The sequence below is a fragment of the Athene noctua genome, chromosome 14, assembly GCF_965140245.1.
Source record: "Athene noctua chromosome 14, bAthNoc1.hap1.1, whole genome shotgun sequence".
NCBI classification, from domain to species: Eukaryota; Metazoa; Chordata; class Aves; order Strigiformes; family Strigidae; genus Athene; species Athene noctua.
In genome coordinates this window covers 19941683-19960265 of record NC_134050.1, presented here as the reverse complement: position 1 = coordinate 19960265, position 18583 = coordinate 19941683, and the positions used below count along the sequence as shown (strand labels likewise).

At 42.4% G+C, this 18583-nt stretch overlaps 1 protein-coding gene across 4 annotated transcripts in view; it reads left to right on the top strand.

Annotated features, from left to right (window-relative positions):
* PHRF1 (PHD and ring finger domains 1) overlaps nt 1-18470 on the top strand; it is a 32470-nt gene extending 14000 nt beyond the window's left edge. For 2 of the 4 annotated variants that reach the window (XM_074917864.1, XM_074917865.1), the window contains exons 7-18: nt 452-549; nt 1086-1258; nt 5107-5236; nt 5628-5764; nt 6579-6766; nt 7564-7683; nt 9666-9820; nt 10634-13426; nt 14123-14274; nt 14829-15089; nt 16170-16298; nt 17498-18470. In XM_074917864.1, the coding sequence (XP_074773965.1) occupies nt 452-549; nt 1086-1258; nt 5107-5236; nt 5628-5764; nt 6579-6766; nt 7564-7683; nt 9666-9820; nt 10634-13426; nt 14123-14274; nt 14829-15089; nt 16170-16298; nt 17498-17632 (4471 nt within the window). In that variant the 3' untranslated portion in view covers nt 17633-18470. The remainder of the gene's footprint in view (nt 1-451; nt 550-1085; nt 1259-5106; nt 5237-5627; nt 5765-6578; nt 6767-7563; nt 7684-9665; nt 9821-10633; nt 13427-14122; nt 14275-14828; nt 15090-16169; nt 16299-17497) is intronic. The other 2 variants (XM_074917866.1, XM_074917867.1) reach the window with 2 other exon arrangements.
* Nucleotides 18471-18583: the final 113 nt, after the last annotated feature.

Here is an 18583-nt window from a genome sequence, read left to right as displayed (position 1 = left end):
TGTCTAGTTATGGAAAATAAAACGTTCATAAGGACCAGTAACATTAGTGCTGTGTTGGTTTGCAGGAAGCGATGTTGTTTCCTGATGGCCTGTCTCCCCAGCACCTCAATACTTCTCTCCTTTCTCTTTTCCACCATCAACTTTGGCTCTGCATATTTCTTGCAGCTTGGTTTCAAATGACAAGGGATATACCGCACAGCAAGGGGAAAAAACACTCACTTTTCTGAGCTTTATTGAGCCTAACGTGATCAAAATACCATCTAGAAAAGACCTTTATGTAACTATCAGGCAGCATCGTTTCTCTGGACATTGGTAGAAGCAGATGTGTAGACCGTAGTTTCAAGCTTAAGAAAATGTGTCCACCTTATGTAGTGTGTGGATAGCCTCCCTTGCCTTGGTAAGGAGCATGTTGGTTTTTATTTGACCGCTTCTTTTTTTTTTTTTTCTCAAGGTATCACATGGAATGCCTTAATCCACCTCTGAGTGAAGTTCCTGTAGATGAATGGTTCTGTCCAGCCTGTGCCCCCATGGGTGTCGGTGCTGCTGCAGGTGAGGGTTTCATGGTATCCAGTCAAAGTAAAGTTTTCCTCTTCACTTAGGTGATGTGAAGCTTGTGTTGTGTTGAAGAGATGTTTAACCCCTGGTTTTATCTGTTTTAAATAATTGTTTTGATAGGCATTCTCTCTTGAATCAAGAGAGTTGACTTAAAGTCTTGACTGATAAGAGGATCTTGTTTATTAAGATTTTCATCCACAGTTACAACCTGTGAAGCTGCTTGCATTAATCTTCCTGAGTCAAGCCCAGCACCTTGGTGCAACTGCATTGTACTACCTTGGAAGGACTTTATTAGTATCCTGACCTCAGATTGCCAAGGTAGCAGAAATTTCTGTTACCTAGAAAATTGTCTTTCTGTGTAACAGTCTGAAGCAGCAGTGTCTGTACTCATTTCCTTTTGAGAGGGTAATGTCTGCCTTTGGAGGTGATTGGTTTAAGAAAGGGAATACTAATACTATTTGTCTGTCCAAAATTCTTCAAATGCTTTCACCTGTAGAAAGACAAGTGACCTGAGCATCTTATTTTTCAAGATACAGACCATGTCAGTGAAGAAGAGGTTGCTGCCCTCATGGCTGATGTTATTCCTACCACGAGCAGGCTACGCCCTCACGTCCGAACCCGAGCTATAGCCAGAACTCGGCAGAGCGAACGAGTTAGGGCAACAGTGAACAGAAACCGGATAACAACAGCGCAACAAATACAGGTATTTAGGAGTATTTGCTCGTGAGCCTCTGGAATAACTGACATAAGTCCCTCCCTTAAATAGCTCAGCTGTCTGTGACTCTCCATAGCTCAGTGGTTAGTGGTTCTGGAGTTCTTTTAAATTGAGATGTAGAACATGTGGAAATTGAGTGGAGCACAAGACTCTATTTTGAAGTCTGTTGTAGCTTCCTCTCTTAATCTGCATTTTTATCACCTCAGCTGTGAGCAAAATTGTATTTTTATTCCCAGTGGCTGTTAATGCACGGTTTGTGTACCACTGCTGGTTTTTTGGCGTGCTTTTTTTGCAAAGACAGGGTGTGCTTATTTGACATGCATGTGTATTTGCTTGTTTGTCCTCCTACCCCTTGCCCCACAGCAGTAGAAACTGTTGACCACCTTCAGCCCAATTGAAGAGAAAAATTTAGGATTTTTAAGGTTTCTGTATTTGTGAAAATCGGCTTCTTATTGAGGAGAAAAAAACCCAGATGCTAGTGTCTGTGATGATGTGGCAGTGTGAGTTCAAACGCGTTCACAGGTACCAGAAATCTATGCAAGAAAGTATCCCAAATACCCAAGGGCCCTCAAATCCTTTATTCATGAAACTGTTTACTGAAGATGAGGGCAGCCAAGATGTTTCTGTTGGCTGGGATAATTACGATCGTTTAGGTAACAATTAGTATGCTGCAAACTGAGAACTTCAAACTTGGGGATCTCCTGCTGGCTTTGTTCTCTGGCTTTAGCCAAAGCACTCTACCTGTCACTTCCATAAATATAAAAAGCCTTTAATTGCACAGGAGCATATGGTGATTTAGCGTGGAATAAGAGCCTGTAAATAACCTCCATGGGACTAGTGATATGTTAATTGGTTCCTCATTAATGTTGCTGTTGAATTTTGGTAGAAACATGTGAAATTCTACAACTTCTGAAAGGAAGGGGATGTTCTGACTTGACATAAGGAAAATTGTTTTTTCCCCTAGGGATGGTCAGCTGTGGGATAGGTTGCCTGGACAGTTTTTGAAAACCCTGTCTTTGGTAGTCTCCAGCACCTGCCTGAAGAAAGGCCTCACCCAGTTGGTTTGAATTCGGTGTTGACCAATGAACAGAAAGGTCAGACCCTTCTGAGGGACACCCCAAGATCCTGGCCAACCTGAATTACTCCATGATTCTATGAATATAAACTTGGTTTCATCTGTCTATAACATGCCGTTTTGGTTGTATTAAGTCATTTTTTTTCTAAAGATAGAAAAATGTAGAAAAGAGGGAGTAAGGGAATAATGGATACAACAGAGTATTTCTTGAAGTTGGTCAGTTGGCTGTGGATTTCAGATTGGGTCTGTCTCCTTGGAGTGTGAAGTGCAGACTGGGAGAAGGCTGAGGTAGGAGGTCTGGCAGATTAAGTTTTCCCTTGTAATAATCCAGTTGTAAAAGTCAGGTGAGGAAAAAAAAAAAAAGGAAATGCACTTGAAACTGTGAAGTGCCTCAGCTTCATGAGCTGTACTTTTATATTGTGTAACTTCAGGCAGAAGAAATAAAGGTAAATAGAGACAGGCTTAAGGGAAGCAAAACAAAATGTCCGAATCTGGACCAAAAAGCAGAGCTTTTCCATTTCTTCCCAACCAGCAGTAAGGTAAGATGCAGTGTACTGTTAATTAGCTCCCCAGAGTTTACCTGTTAAATCTCTTATCAAAATCATTGTAAGAGGGAGGAGAGAAATTTGTAGCAATTCCCAAATGATCTGAATTAGAGCAGTAAGTACAGTTTGAAATAGATGCCATGAATGAAGATCTAGCTCATCTTAAGATTTTATCACGTTTTCTTTCCTTGATTTAAGGACTTCCCAGAGTGCTTTAGCAGTCCTTAAATTTGTTACGTCCTCCATGGTGGAGGTCATCCTATTTGGCTGCCAACACCCATCTCCAAACCCAGGCCTTTTAATTTCAATTTCAGAAGAATTACTAAAATAGAAAAACTTAATGAATAGAAGAACTTAATGCGTTGCTGTTAAGCAATTACATCTGAGTTGTCAGGGATCTTAAGTTGAAAAAACCCCTGTAGTAGAGTATTGTTTGAGGCAAAAGGCTGTGCAAGGTAACAGCTGATGCTCTTCTTTCTTTTCCTGCCTGTTGTTTTAGAAATAGTGTGTAGCTGTCTCCCGCAGATGAGAGAGGTGGTGCCTGGGGACTGTTGCATAGTAGTGTAAGCCTGGGAACCCAGTACTTGCCACTCAAGAAGCCATTCCCTAGCTCCACTTCTCAGTCTGCAGAGATTAATACAGATTATACCTAGAAAGGCACTGTTACTTATTCCCTTTGTCTCTGAATAAAAGTGCATCTTATTGTAGCTCCTACCTTGAGTTGACTGAAGCCTAATTCCACTGGTTAAGGTGTGTGTAAGGTGTTGTCCTAAAAGCCCAGAGAGGTGCTGATTCCAGATCCTTGGAAAGCTTTAGTATTCAGGAGACGGTTTGTTTTGTAATTCATCTACTGTTTGGTAGGTGCCTAAACTAGTGGTGGTTAACTAGATGCACTATTTTAGGTCCTTCTAGAAAAATTAATATGATTAAGGTAATGTTCAGGGTTTTCCTTACTCCATCCTGCTCTCCAAATCAGAGAACCTTATGTAGTATTTACTGGCACCTTCAATACTTAAAAATGACATTCTAATAAAAATAGCTCATTAAAATTGTTTGGAGCGTGCATTAGTGACACTAACAGAGAAGCCTGGTGAAACTACTTCCATAGTAAGATCAAGTGAAGCATACGTTTCTGTTGGCATGTTCTGTTTTCAAACATTTTGCAGTTTGAAGCTTTTTTGCCATTGCAAGATACTCTGAAGCCATTCTCCCCTAGTGTTTGTGCCACATAAACATTTTTTAACAGTACAAGGATCTGATGCATATGCTCTGGTAGAAAATAAGCACAGCAAATAATGTGTAACATCAGAGGCGTCTCTGCACCTGTGAAACTTTTTCTTGATGCATTGTAGTTGCTTGAAGAAAGGAGAGGGGGTAGGGAAGATGTCCCTGCCCATGGCAGGAGGGGGTTGGACTAGATGATCTGTAAAGGTCCCTTCCATCTATGATTCTATGACTCCATGACATTTTAGGAATATAGTTGGTGTGGGCATGGCCAACTTAACACAGCTGCTGAGAGAAACCTGCTCTTAATGTCATTCTAATGGAAGGAAGGAACAAACCTGTGCTGTGTTTGAGTTCACATTCTGAGGCTGGTGGTTCAGAATCCATACACATCAAATGTGTGTGTTTAGATGTGATTGTCCCTTGGGTATAGAGAGGAAGGGAAATTTGAACCTTGTAGGAGCAGCCCCTGCTTATCACAATTAAATAATGCTCTGGAGGGGGACTCACACCTACCTTTCCAGTGAATGACCCGAGGTGTGTGTTTGAAATGCCGTCACTGGACATGTTTTGCAGCATTAGGTAAATCTGACCTAAAGAATGAAGAGTTTGAGACAGGGGACTTGGCTTTTCAGACTTTGATCATCGCACTTTGCTGCGTGATGAGCCAGAGGTCAGTTGGGTGGATTTGAGAAAGTTGTGAACTTTTTCATTGAGGAAATGTCAGTCTTGGGGCTTGTTTTCATTTAAAGAGTCAGGAGTTAGGCTAGCCATGACTTGTGATACTGAGGGAGGCTGAAGAGTAAGGTCATGTTCTCCTTAGTATGACAGTCAGTAGGTGAGAAAGGTGACATAATCGCTTAACTGACAGCTGGTGACACGAGTGCTTCTCATTCAAATCTCAAATCCATTTTTCATCAAATGCTTTAATAAGTAATTCATTGCTGAGCTTTAAGGTACCTGTATCATGTAACTTCTGATCCCTCACGCAGCACGTGCCAAGGTACCTCATGTCCTCTCTTCTGGATGAAACAATTGAGGCAGTTGTAGCAGGCCTAAACACAGCCATCTACCAGCGTCCTCTTGCACCGCGTCCTCCTGCTAGGCAGAAAAGAAAAACAGGTAAGGGCATCAACACTGCCTGGGCTTCCCATCTGCAAGAATAAAAGCTTTGGGAAGATAAGCCTGAATCACACAAAATACTCCAGATCAGCTGTATCCTGCCACACCTGTGCAGCTACAGAAGTATACCACATGCATTTTCTTCTTTCCCCATACTGCCTCTGCCCAGAAGTGTCTTGAGGGTTGTTTTCAAAGAAATCCCGATCATTTCACATTTTCTGCTTTGCTGATTTAAATGTGATTGCCCCGTGGGTATAGAGAGGAAGTGTTGCAGCACACTGGCGGTCTCTCTGAGTTGTTTTGTGTGCCATGGGGGAATGAGAAGGGGAGTATAGGATAAAATTCAATGCCAGCATTTAGCCAGATACTTGATTGTCTTTTGTCCCATCAGGTAGGAGGAAGAAAGGAGGCAAAAAAAGAACTCAGACAAAATCTTCTGCTGGGAAGAAGAGTTCAGGGACACAGCTAAAGAGACGAAAGCGCCTGATGAAGAAGAGAAGGGGAAAAAAGATGAGAGTAAGATCACATGTGAGTTTCTGCCAGTGTCAGTATCTGCCATTTTTCAGCCATGCGTAAAAGCACTATAACATGGGATTCAGTGAAAATACTGTCTTACAAGGATAGCAGATAACTGTTTTCTGGTGGGAGTATGCGCAGGATGTGTCTGGTGTACTCCAGAAAGATGCTGTACATGGAAACAAATTGTAACTTGAGGCAGGCCTGCTGGGTTTGCTGACAAATCCTGTTACATCGCACTGTAGAGCGTGTCCTGCAGGCTTTGTGCTCTGCCTTGCCATTCAGCTCTAGTGTTTACTAGGTGCTGCTGCAAGCTCAGTTAAAATTGCCACCACCTGTTCTTTTCAATAGGCTATGGATGTTTGTGTCCGTGGTGTTGCACACCCAGTTCATCAGCTGTAAGGGCTCTCAGAATCCTTTTCAGTTGTGGATATTGTTCTCACGTGGACTACACTGAATACTCTGCACCAGCTTGAATTTTGTCTTGGCTACCTTAACTGGAGTTTACATCCTGCAGCCAGAACTGTCCCTCCAGCCTTTAATAATTAATAACTGACAATTTTGAATGACATCATTAAAGATTTTTAGAAACTTAGCTTATCTGGTCACTTAAACGTGATACATGCAGTCTCTGTATGAAGTGACATCTAGGCCACAGTTAGAAGTTTAATAAGGGCTTTAAAACAAATAGAACAATAAATGCACACCACTGCTGCTACTGACAGTAGTAACCTGATGACTGTACTTAGCCTAAGAAGAATGTGGAGCTTTAAACCCAGGGTACGTACCTGCCCTAACAGATAACCCAGTCTCTTTATCTGTGCAGGTTAAAAATGAGGTTACCACTCGCTCCCGTATTGCAAGAACTCTTGGTCTTAGTAAACCTCTGCGTGGGGCCTCACTTCCTTCCATGTACAAACCACCGGAACCCTCGCTTGGTCTGATGAGAGCAGACATCGGTGCAGCTTCTCTGTCGGTGTTTGGAGATCCATATGAGTTGGATCCTTATGAAAGGTAAGATATCCCTGGATTATGACCAGGGACCTGGTAATTTCACAAGTGTCGGCTTGTTTGTACGTGGGACTTTCTTTGCAAAGCGTAGATCTTGCATCTGAAGATAATAATAACACATTGGCCTGGTCTTTCTTTGCTTCATGGCCGAGCTGCTGAGCTCTTAAAGAATCAGCCCTCTTTAATGAGGTTTGCTGAAATAATAAGCCTCGTGAAAACCTTTAAATGGCATTATTCAAAGGCTAGAATTTGAAGGAGTCAGATCCTAATTGGTCATTTTCTTTTTATTCCTTTTAAGTGAAGATAGCTAGTGTATTGTATTCTTGGGGTACAATGAACTGTGATTTCATGTAGAATTAAATGGACCTGTGGAATCTTCCACGTTTCTCCTTTTCCCGTCTTCACTTTTCCAGACACTTGAAATTCAGGAGGGATCTTACTGTGCCATAGTCTGTGTCACTCTTAAGCTTTGGTTTCCAAGGAAGGGGCATCTGAAATTATTGTTGGTAAAATTTAATTTTCCACTGAAATAAGTCTTTTTGATCCTTTCATAAAAGGAAATTACCCATGTAATATTTCCAAGAATAAAAATCTACATTTGAATCTACTGGCTGAGTTATGCTGTTCTATTTATGTAGCCCCAGAAAATAAGTGTATCGCACAAATCTTTTTTAATGCATTGTAATAAAACAAATGATGCTCTCTAATCATATCTGTCCTAGTAGTATTATCTACTTCATCTGTTTGACATGAAAAACATTCAGACAGTTTCAGGGGGTGTGTGTGTGTTTTACCCACAGTAATGAAGAGGTTCCAGCAAGTCCAGATTCACCAGTGAGTGCCAAAAGGAGAGTTCTCTCCCAGTCAGCACTGAGGTCTCACCGTCCTGTAGCTAGACCTATTTCTGTGGGTCTTCCCAGGTAAAAATCCATCAAGTTACTTATTTTATTTTAGTCTCCTTAATTGTCTAATAACCCTAACAAAAGAGAAAACTGGGTGATCATCCTGGTTTAACTCTTTTCTTACTCTGAATATTTTGAAAGAATGTGTGTGCACACTTGCCTGCACATCTGTAGATAAATAACCACAGCAGTTTATGCAAGAATTCCTTTTTTTATGTTGAAGGACACACACTTATTCTGTCATAAAAGCTCTAGCTATTTCACTGAAATTTCTGTTTGGCATTTCCACCCTATTCTGGGTCTTCTGGCTTTATGGTTTGGGATTGTTTAGTAACCCCATTACTATGTTTTAAATCCCGGTCTCATTAACCTTTAAAAAACCGATTGCTTATTTGAGAGGGCTGGGGAATCTAATTGCCTGTCCGTGGAGGAGAGGAGGGATGTACCCTCCTCACCCAATTCCTCTGCCATTTGCTGGTGCTCAAAAAGCTTTGTTTGATCGTGCAGTTTAACAGTTGCTTTGCTGTCAGGCAGCTGTCTGTGTGTGCCAGTTGTGTGCCCCTGTGCCTGCCGGGGAGCGTTGCTGGGTGCCTCCCACTGGCAGCCACAGTGCATTTCCAGGACTGGGGTGTGGGATACAGTGCACAGGGAGCAGCATCATGATAAGAAGAAAAGGGATGGGGAAAATGACTGAGGCAGGTACTAACCGAGTCACAGAAAACTGCAAGGCTGAGAGAGCTGAAGACTAGGGGAAATGGAAGGCGCTTAGCTTAAATGATGAAAGGTGTGAGAGATTTACATGGCTGTCCTCTAATGCATCCAGCATGGTGAAGATTGGTTTCTCGGGATTATGGTAGTATATTTCCATGATAACTTGGAATATTTCTCTACTCTTCCCATCTCAATCCTGAAGGAAGCCTTTCAGGAAGCTTTCCCTGTCTTCCGAGTTATTTGAGTAGCACATTGTTTTGAAGGTAGAGTTCTTTAGCTGAAATTCAGTTTTTCTAAAGGCTTGATTTGCCTGGACTACAGTGAGTTTCCTGGTCTGGCCTGGTAGCACAATCTTTTAGCCTTCCCATTTTATCTTTCTGTGATATGTTATTACAGGTTTTTGGTGTACGTTATGTTTGGAAAGCTTGCTTTGCTGTCAATAAGAAATAAAGTGTAGCTGCTTCAAAGAGCTGTGTCTGGTCCCTTTTGAAGTTTGGGTTTCGGTTTTTTGGTTTTTGTTGTGTTGGTGTTTTTTTTTTTTTTTAAATGAACAAAACAAATCCCAAAATCCCACCAACACAAAAGCAAAGAAAGAAAAACAAAAAAGCCACACCCCAGCACCAAAAGCACTCAAACCTTTTCAGTCCGTATTTCAAGAACAGAAAACTTACAGTTAAACTGTTTTCATAAGATTGAGTAATGCATAAAGGGAAGTGCTTGTGTTGTGCATGGGGGCATTGCTGTTGTCTTTCAGTGTAATTCCTCCTGTGCCATGCTACCCTACCAGTAGGCACCTATGCATATCCTAGCTGGTGTTAAACACCGTTTCAAGCTGCATCAGGTTTTTTAGATAGCAGTGTAGGCCTGAGTGATTGTGATTTGGGGGGGGGGAAGAGAGGCAGCTGGGATGGAAATATCTCTGATGTGCTGAACAATGGTTTACGCTTCAAAAATGCATCTTAAATGCACTGGAAAGTTAATCCTGATAAATAACACAGTGAGCACCACTATTAAATAAGATTAAAAGCATTTGCTTACCAGGCTCTCTGGTATGATTACATGCTTTCCTACCCTCTGGTGTTCCTGTGGGCAGTCAGTAAAAGCTTCACCTTCTGTTTATCAGAGGGAGAATGGGGGCTGAATGACTCTAGTGAAGCCAAAACTACAAGTGAACTTTCCTGGCTGACCTCTGTTTATGCCCTTGATTTTGGTTTCTTTTTAATGTAATGTGTGTGTATAGAACAAGTGCTGTAAGAGTAAAGGAAATATAACCCCTCTGAAACATGCAGAAGCAGTGTACCTGTCTTGAGTCCTGATCAAGAAGCAGAAGCTGCCCCTGTGCCTGATCTGTTGGGAAGTATCCTGTCTGGACAGAGCTTTCTCATGATGAGTAGTTCGGATGTGGTCATCAACCGAGATGGTTCGCTGACAGCAAAGAAGGCAGGTAAGGGTTTGGCACTTCCTAGTGCAATTAGCCTCTTTGTTTCATCCCACATCTGCCCTGGTCCTACAGGCTGCATGGCTTCAAACACAAGGATACTCTTATTGAGCGTTTGAATGTGTAAGATAGATTCTAATCCATCTAATAAGATCCATACAAATGCTCTGTTACTTGTCTCCGGTTTAATTGCAGAGGTGAGATGTTACTGGAGGATTTTCATTTTAATAGATACTTCTTTCAGAAGTACTGCACTGTAGTTTCATGCTTTGTTATAAAAATGGAGGACTGGATAGAGCAGGAGTATCTTAAAACCCAATTCTTCTGGCATTTGTCATGCATTGCTGCCATGCCTGTGCACTGTAGTTTGGTTTGAAGAGCAGTGAAGTTTCTTTGTAAACGTTGAGCTCTAGAATACATGCTAGCATTTTCAGCTGTGTCTTCCCTTGGTGCTGTATTTGGAAAGAATCTTTTCAAATTGATACTTAGAGCTTTATTCTTAAAGTGAGTACCTATAATATCCCGTGTTATAGTCATTTTTGTCAACTGTCAACTACAGGATAATAAACATGAATGTGGTGATAGCTGCAGAACAAATAGTTTATTTCCTAAATGTTAGTGTTTACCTCAGAGATGCAGTTTTCTTGCATTAAACCTTGAACATCTGACCAAAAGAATTATTGGACTGCCTTATTACTTTGTGGTATGTCTGCAAACCAGAATGAAGTCTAAAATAATTAGCTCAGTATTTCTTTTAGTCTTGGGGGAAAATGTCTGGATATGTACTGAAAAGCTTAATTGTTTGCTTGTCTACCGTAGCTCCACTTCACAGAAAATCAACCAATGACTCGAGAGTGGATGATGGTTCAGGACATAACTCTCAACTGAGTACAGTGCATTCGGGGACCACAGCAGTCAGCTCCATCGCTGGACCTTCAGTTTCCTCGGGGCTGAGTACTCGCACCAGACCCTTCTCCTCAAGCTTGTTTCCATCGTCTCCACCCTCACTGAGCAGGATTGAGCCTGCAGCAAACCCTGCACAGACTACTTCAGAAAAGGCAACTGTAAAATCTGAATATTCAATGACACCCAGGTCTGTTCAGACTCAGAATATAGCTACTCTGAGCAGGCACGGCTCCAAATTAGATGAAATGCCCAGATTTAATGGAAACTCTAAAAACTTTGCACCCACTGACTCATCTTCAAAGCCCCTGAGCCGTACCTTGAATTCTGGCTCAAAAGCTGTAACTGTGAGGCAGCAATTAAAACCACCTCTCAAGAGAATTGACATCTTTGAGCTTCCCAGGATACCAAAGATTAAAAAGGAAACCAGCAGCAAGCAGGTGGAGCCAGAACCCACAGGAAGCCAAAGCTGTGACATCCCCAGCTCTTGCATAACCCAGCTGACTGGCAAGGAGAGCACCAATCAGCCAGGAAGGGGTAGCAAGGTGGAAAGTCAGAAGTCGAATGTCAAGGAATCTCAGCAACAAACACATACGAGTGGGGTGTCTTTTTCTACCAGTACAGGTGTATATAGCAGTTCATCACTACTGGGCACTTTGAGGAGCAAAGGGCCAGGCTCTTTTGAGAGTTTTAAAATCAATATTCCAGGAAATGCAGGGCATCCCAGCAGACTGTCTAACCCAGGATTTTGTAACACCTTCCGCCCTGTGGACGACAAAGTGCAACAGAAAGAGAGTCCTTCACCTCTTTTTTCAGTTAAGAAAAAGCAGGTCAAGAGTGAAATATATGATCCCTTTGAGCCGACAGGATCAGACTCAAGTTCAGCAAGCAGCAGTCCTGAAAGGCTTGGCTCAGGGATCCCGCTTACTAATATTACCAGGACTATTTCCATTGAAAATCCAAAAGTTCAAACGTTTCAAACTGTCCGTCGTTTCACCCCTTACTTGGTAGAAAATATGTTTGAATCTGGGGCTGACCCTGACGTACCATCTAGTAACACGGAGCCTCAGGATGACGTGACAGTAGAAAGCAGGATTGTAGAACAGATCTCTGATACAGAGGAACGAGACAATATGGATGAGGAAGACTTTCTGAACAGTCCTTGCACTTCATCTGCTGTTAAGCAAATTTCTAGTGCAGAGCGTTTAAAGGAGGAAAGCCGAGAGGGCCCTAATGTGTTCTTTAATGCTGAGGAATTGATTAGACCTAATATTAATGTGAAACTAGAACCAGATAGTCCCTCAAAGAATGATGGGCAGCAGAAAGGCCAAAAGGTGGAACAAACAGAGAGACGATCGCGTTCGAGATCCTGTTCAAACTCCAGCTCCAGAAGCAAGAAGAAGATGAAAAGGAAAAAGGCACTTGTCAAAGAGCGTAAGAGATCCCGATCGGGCTCTAGGGATAGGACGCACTCAAGGGACCGAAGCTCCAGGTCTACCTCTTGGTCAGGTGGAGAAGAGCACAGCAAAACACATGTGTTGAAGCCCAAGAGCAGGAGGTCTTCTACTGACCGTTCTAGCAGTCATGAACGATCTAAAAAAAAGAAAATGAAGGATAAAACGAAGGATAAAAAGGCAAAAACGTCTTGGTCTAGGGAGAGAAGGAAATCTAGGTCACGTTCAGGTAGTCCTGGAAGTACTTCTGAGTTTTATGAAAATAGGAAAAAGAAGAGACGGTCTCGTTCAAGATCAAGACGGAGGGAACGTTCCCGATCAAACAGCATTGAGAGGACTAAAAGGCGGAAACACAGGAGAGACAAAAGCTATGAGAGATATGATAAAGATAGCAGCTTGAGGTCAAGGGACAGAAAGAGATCGAGATCCAGGTCTCGGGAGAGGAGAAAGTGGAGGTCTCGGTCTCGGTCTGCATCTCGATCTCGGGAGCACAAAAGCAGCAAATCGAAGGAAAAAAGACCACGATCGAGATCACGTTCCAAAGAAAGAAAACGCAGATCAAAAGAGACCTCGCTTCCTCCTCCACCAGAAAAGGATCAAAAGCCTCCAGCTGAAAATCTGTCCAGGTGTCTGGAGCAACCCCATTCCTTCAAACAAGAGCCAAAGGAGGAGCTAGTACTAGAAGAGCTTTCCATAACCATCCAACCAAATGTCAAACTTGAGGAAATACAGGCTGAGACCCCGGTTCAGGTGAGAGAGGCCCAAGAAACTGTAAAGGTAGAGCCTGTCTGTCAGGAAGTGACCAGTGAAACTGCATTCCCTGTGCCAGAGGTCACAAACATTTGTGTTCCAGTTGGCAGTGTGGATTCTTTTGCTGAAACAGAACTAATGAGTAGTAGTGATCCAGCAGTGCTTGGTAGCTGTAGCAATACAAACCTTGAGATTACAGTTAAAATAGAAAATACTGCATTATGTCCATCTCTGATGGAACCAGCCCCAAAGAAGGAAGTTATCCTGCACGCTCCGACTGAGGCTGCACCAATTCAAAGCTCATCCAAGAGCAAAATAACAGATTGTGTGACGGAGGTTAAAGATGAGTGCCTTGTAACAAACGAGAAAGCTGGTCATTTTGGTAAGCCTGAACTGGAGGTGGTACCTCAGGGTCCTGCATTGAAATCAAAAGCACCAGTGAAAAGAGTTACCTGGAATCTTCAAGAGGAAGAAGGTGGCACATTGTCTGCTGGAAAAGCTCCAAGTAAGTCTCTCTTTTGGGAAAAAAAAACCCACAGTGGATGAAGCAGGCTGTGTTAGTCTTAGGGTTTCAGTGCCTGACTCAACCTGGTTGTTAGTGTAACAGCTCTGTCATCTGAGCTGGGGTGATCCTGTGGTTTTCAATCCTGAGAGCTGGCACTTTGCACTTGTTGGAATCGTGAGGCGAGTTGTGTTAATGAATTGGAGAGGACATGCTGTCAGCACAGCTCAGCTAGCCAGCATGAAGTGCATACTGCAGCCCAATCTCTGAACTGGCAGCCTGTGTTCCCCCCTTTCTGCAGTTAACTAGAATGGCTGGTTTGCCTTCAGAATTTATAAATAGTTCTCAGAACCAAGGAGTGTGACAAATCTCTGTGGGTCGCTCCTGTGAGCTCTGCTAAGCCAAAGCTGCTAGAAAGTTTGGCTTGGGACCCTGCGCTCTGTGTGTTGACAGATTTGCTTGTGTGGTTCTCATTGGTTACTCTCTTGGAAACCCAGTAAAACTCAGTTGCTCAAGGGTCTAAGTCCTCTATTATCAGAAGCTTTAAAATGTTAATGACTGGTAAACAAAATCCTCTTACGGCTAGCGTTATCGTTAGATCCCTTTTAATTTTTAAAAAATATAATTGACTTTGAATCTTTCACCCATTAGGTTTATTTTGTTCTTCACTGTTTTCTTTTCCTTTTCTTGGGGAACTAGGGATGCCGTTTTACAAACTTCAGCGAGCAAAGGAAGGGGCCTGGAAAGCAGAGGACTTGAACCAAACGTTAAATCAGGTGCAGTTAAATGAGCCTCCTCCAACCAATTATATGATTCCTGAGCCTATGTTTCCTGATCTAGATTCCTCTCAGGTTGGTTCCTATTCTGGCACCCAAGTGTCATGGAAGGCATCCCACCTCATCTGTGCCCTCGTTGTGCAACACCCTCCTCTCATGGCAGAGTTCTCCCTCCTCTTGAGTGTGGTACATCTCATAAAGCCCATACACCTCAGCAGTCCTCCAATTGTTCGATCTCTCAGCTGGTCCTTACAGTTGAAGCAGCACGTTTTCTTTTAATTCCACTCTCATATATAGCTTCTCTACACATGCAGCCTCTGTTTGCAGTAGTAACTTGTGGAAAGATGGTGCTGTTTGAGAAGCTGTGAGCTTCTCCCTGATTGTGATCAGGCTGTAAAAATTGTCCTGGTGGCATTGGTCCATGCCATCAGCCTGTGCTGTCCACCAGTTAAAACATGAGCAGGGCTGGTGCTAGCTCCTGGTGCACAGGGACCCGGTTCAGTGCTGGGATGTTGTCCTCCCTGATTTAAACTAGTAATTATTTGCCTGTTTGAGTGGATCCTGAATATCCTGATGTGATGCTCTCTCTTGTAAACATAAGCATTCACAAAATGATGTCTGTTTCACAGGTGTACTGTCAAAATATACCTTTGACGCCACCTCTGCCCTCCAGCCTCCCCCCCTACGCCCCTGTCAGCCAGCCCACGGTTCAGTTCATCATGCAGGGTAGTCTTCCAGCACTTGGCTGCATGGCAGGACAGAGCCTGACTCCGGAGCCGGGCAGCCTGGCTACTGCCTCTGAACCAGGAATCCAAGCTGCTTCTGTTGGAAACACAGAAGAAAAGATCAAAGCACCCAAACCTCCGGTGGATAAAACGAAAAATGAGGAAGTGAGTGAATGCTATCAAATAGCAAATGTATAACACTAATGAGCTCTTTATTTGACCTTTTGAAGTTTGGGTTTTTTCTGTACTGTATTTTCCCAGCCCATGTTGTCGCTCTTGGTTTTGGTGCCTGGCTGTGCTAACCCAGGAGCAATCCTTTCTTTGAATTCTTTTGGGATTTACTCCATTTGATGGTTCTGCTTTCTACCGCCTCATCACAATAAGACAGAGAGGAATTAAAGCATCTAAAATACGTGCTTGAAGTTCTGAAACTTTCTTGCATGAATGGAAGGGACTTTCCAAAAACCGGAATGTCCAAGTTTCTCTGAACACCTAGTTTTCTCCTTTCTTCTCCAGCTTTGAAATTAATGTCAATTCTCATAACAGTCCTATAGAGAGGTAGGACTGTATCTTGCTGCTTATCAACACTGAAAATGCAGAGGTAGTAAAATACTTTGGAGATTTTGCCATGCTAGTCCCTTGCTGCTGAGTTCTGGGTTTGCTGTATAGACCATCTGCTCTAAGCATAGTGGATGTTAACACAAGAACAAAAACTTCTCAGCCAATTATTTTACTTTTTACCACAAAACAGTAAGATGCTTTTCCCACCAAACCTCTATTTATGAGCAGCAGTTTTTATGAACTTGTTTTGACAGAATATGTTCTGATGTCATCTGTAATCCTTCATTTATTGGCAACGTTACAATTTTCAGAGCTACCTGAAGCTTTCTATTTGCAGCTATGACTTGCTGCTTTTAGAATCTGATGCCTTTGCATGGATGGTTGTTTGCTTTAGAGCTGTTGGAAGGGAAGGAGGAGACTAAAATTAAGAAGTGGACGTTGTAGTCCCTTGCTTAAAACACGTTCTCTAAGAGAATAAATGTTACATAAAGTTAGGGTTCCTCATAGCACAAACGTTTCAAGACTGCAGTTTACAGGAAAGGAAATCACTTTGAGGCTAGCTCTTGTTTGGGTCGTTGAAATTTTAAATTAGTATCTTCGTTGTTAAGAGCATTTCTAAGAAAAATAGATTCAGAAACCATTCCCTAAACAGCACAAGGTAATGAACTTCTCTTTGCTGTGTAGTACATGAAGAAGCTTCACATGCAGGAAAGGGCTGTGGAAGAAGTGAAACTTGCTATTAAACCTTTTTACCAGAAGAGGGAGATTACAAAGGAGGAGTACAAGAACATTCTTCGGAAAGCAGTGCAGAAGGTAAGGTGAGGGTGAAATGGAGAGGAGGAGCTGTGAAGATGCTGCAGTAAGTGGCAGTACTTAGGGCTGCACTGGCCTGCTTCAGCAACTACGTGCTGTAATTGAGGAGCAGATCTTTGGCCTCTGACTCGCGGTGTTGTGGTGAAGCAGTAGTTGCTTGAAGCAGCACTGAGTGGTGCCGTGGGTGAAGGCTGTCAGACGCTTCCTTTGAGAAGACTGTTTTCAGTGGTCTGGAACATTGTGAAGCTTAAGTTGCTTGAGCTGAAATGTTACATAGTACGTGCCTTGGGTGAGAATGGTCACATCTCTCTCATGAAGAACTTCAGCCAGCATTGTCAAGCTGTTTCTGATAAAGTGAGGAAATAACTTTGTGCGTTAACTCCTTGACCATCTGTGGTATCCCTGAACTTTGGAAGATGGCCTTGCAATTTGGCTGATGTTGACTTTTGTCTCACATCTTAGTGCTGACCAGATTGTGGCTAAAAAAAGACCTGATCAGCAGGTAAATGTTGTCTTGTGAGAGCAAGTAATGCTCCTGTGGTCAAGGCAGCTAAATGATACCCCAGAGAACTATATTCTCTCCCGCTCTGCATTCTTGCTATCACTGGGAAATTCTATTATAAATAAAAATTCCTGAGATAATGGCTGCAATTTCACATCTTTTGCGTGACCTATGTGAACCTTAAGTGTGGTTTGTAGGAGAGCTGAGCAACACAATTGCTGCTGAAGTCACTGTGAACTCTTCTCTGAACACTGATAAAGTTCTTTGTAGGATCCATTCTCTTTTTCCCATATCTCAGAATGGGCCCTCAAAACTGCCAGATTCTTTTAATCTGAGCATTGTTTTCTCAAAACCATCAGAAAAATGGAAAATCAACACTTCCTTTGTTACCATATATTGTGTAAAACTGGCAGGATGGAAAAGTCCACAGTTAAAATGAGTAATTTTGCTTTCAGAGATGCTTCTGCATTTTGTTGGTGCTCTGTAAATAAGGCCTGAGCCATTTCTGCAGTGCTTGAAGTAAAATACTACTCTTATCCTCCTGAGTTTTCCACTCTGTGTCCTACTATAAGACTCGAGAGCCTGTGCAGGAATTGGTTCTCCTGGGAAGCTTAGGGCTTCTCTCTCATTTCTCTGTTGCCTGTCTGAACTACTGTAATACTGTTAATTGACAGAATGCCTTTTCTAATCCTTACAGATCTGCCACAGCAAAAGTGGAGAGATCAACCCTATGAAGGTAGCTAATCTGGTGAAGGCATATGTGGAAAAATACAAACATATGAGGAAACATAAGAAATCGGATGGTGAAGATACACGTGAAGTAGAAAACTGAGAGCAAGTCACGGCCAGCAAGACTTGGACTGAATTTATTCTGGCTGCAAACACTATGCCAGAGGGAATAATAGATCTGCAGTTGCATCTCATTGAATATAAAGTGCAGAGAAGCAAGATTATAATGGGACTTATCTGCGGAATTCTCTTTTGAATTGTTTCCATATGGGAATGAACTTGGGTTTGGGATTTTTTTTTTTTTTTTGGATTACCTACAGATGTAGAACTAAATAACAATCAGATGCCTCAGACCAGCAGAGTAATTCGAGGGGAAACACAGAAGAGATTAATGTTTGGGACTCCCGGATTGCTTCAGTTTTCAGGGTTACTTTGATCACATTTTTGGGCTGTGCACTTGTCTTGTTAAAAAGTTTGAAACTGGACACCACTTTTCATATACAGTATATTGCAAGCTGTATAGTTTCCCTTGTGTTTATTTATCAGAATACGGATTGTCTTTAGAAACTTCTGATTTAATACTTGAAATGTTGTATTTTTAGCCTGTTTGATGGTGAGCGAAGCTTTACTCGCTCTGTCATTTGGGGATTGCAGAAACGAGCTAACCTTTATAAACTGACTTCAGAAACACTGCTCAAGCTGTGGTGTTTATTTACGTTCTGTTGGAAGTATCTTGTTAGTGAGAAGTTCAGTTTGGGGTGGGAGACCGTGTTGCACTTCTGTAAATAATGCACTGATGGCTGGTTTTGTGTCTGCCTTTTAGGAAAAAAAAGAAACAAAAAACAAGCATTATGAATTTTCAGTAACAAGCTGGCGGGTTAAGGCTGAACTGATGTACAAAGCAGAAATGTGACAGAATTTATAAAGTTATTTTGAATGGTTTTAGTCCTATAGCAGGTGTCATTTGTTTGTCTTACAGCTGCCTCTTGCCCTGGCTATTCTGTGTAAACCTGCACGCGCGGCTCTTGCGTGAGGAATACTGTGTTTCTAGAAG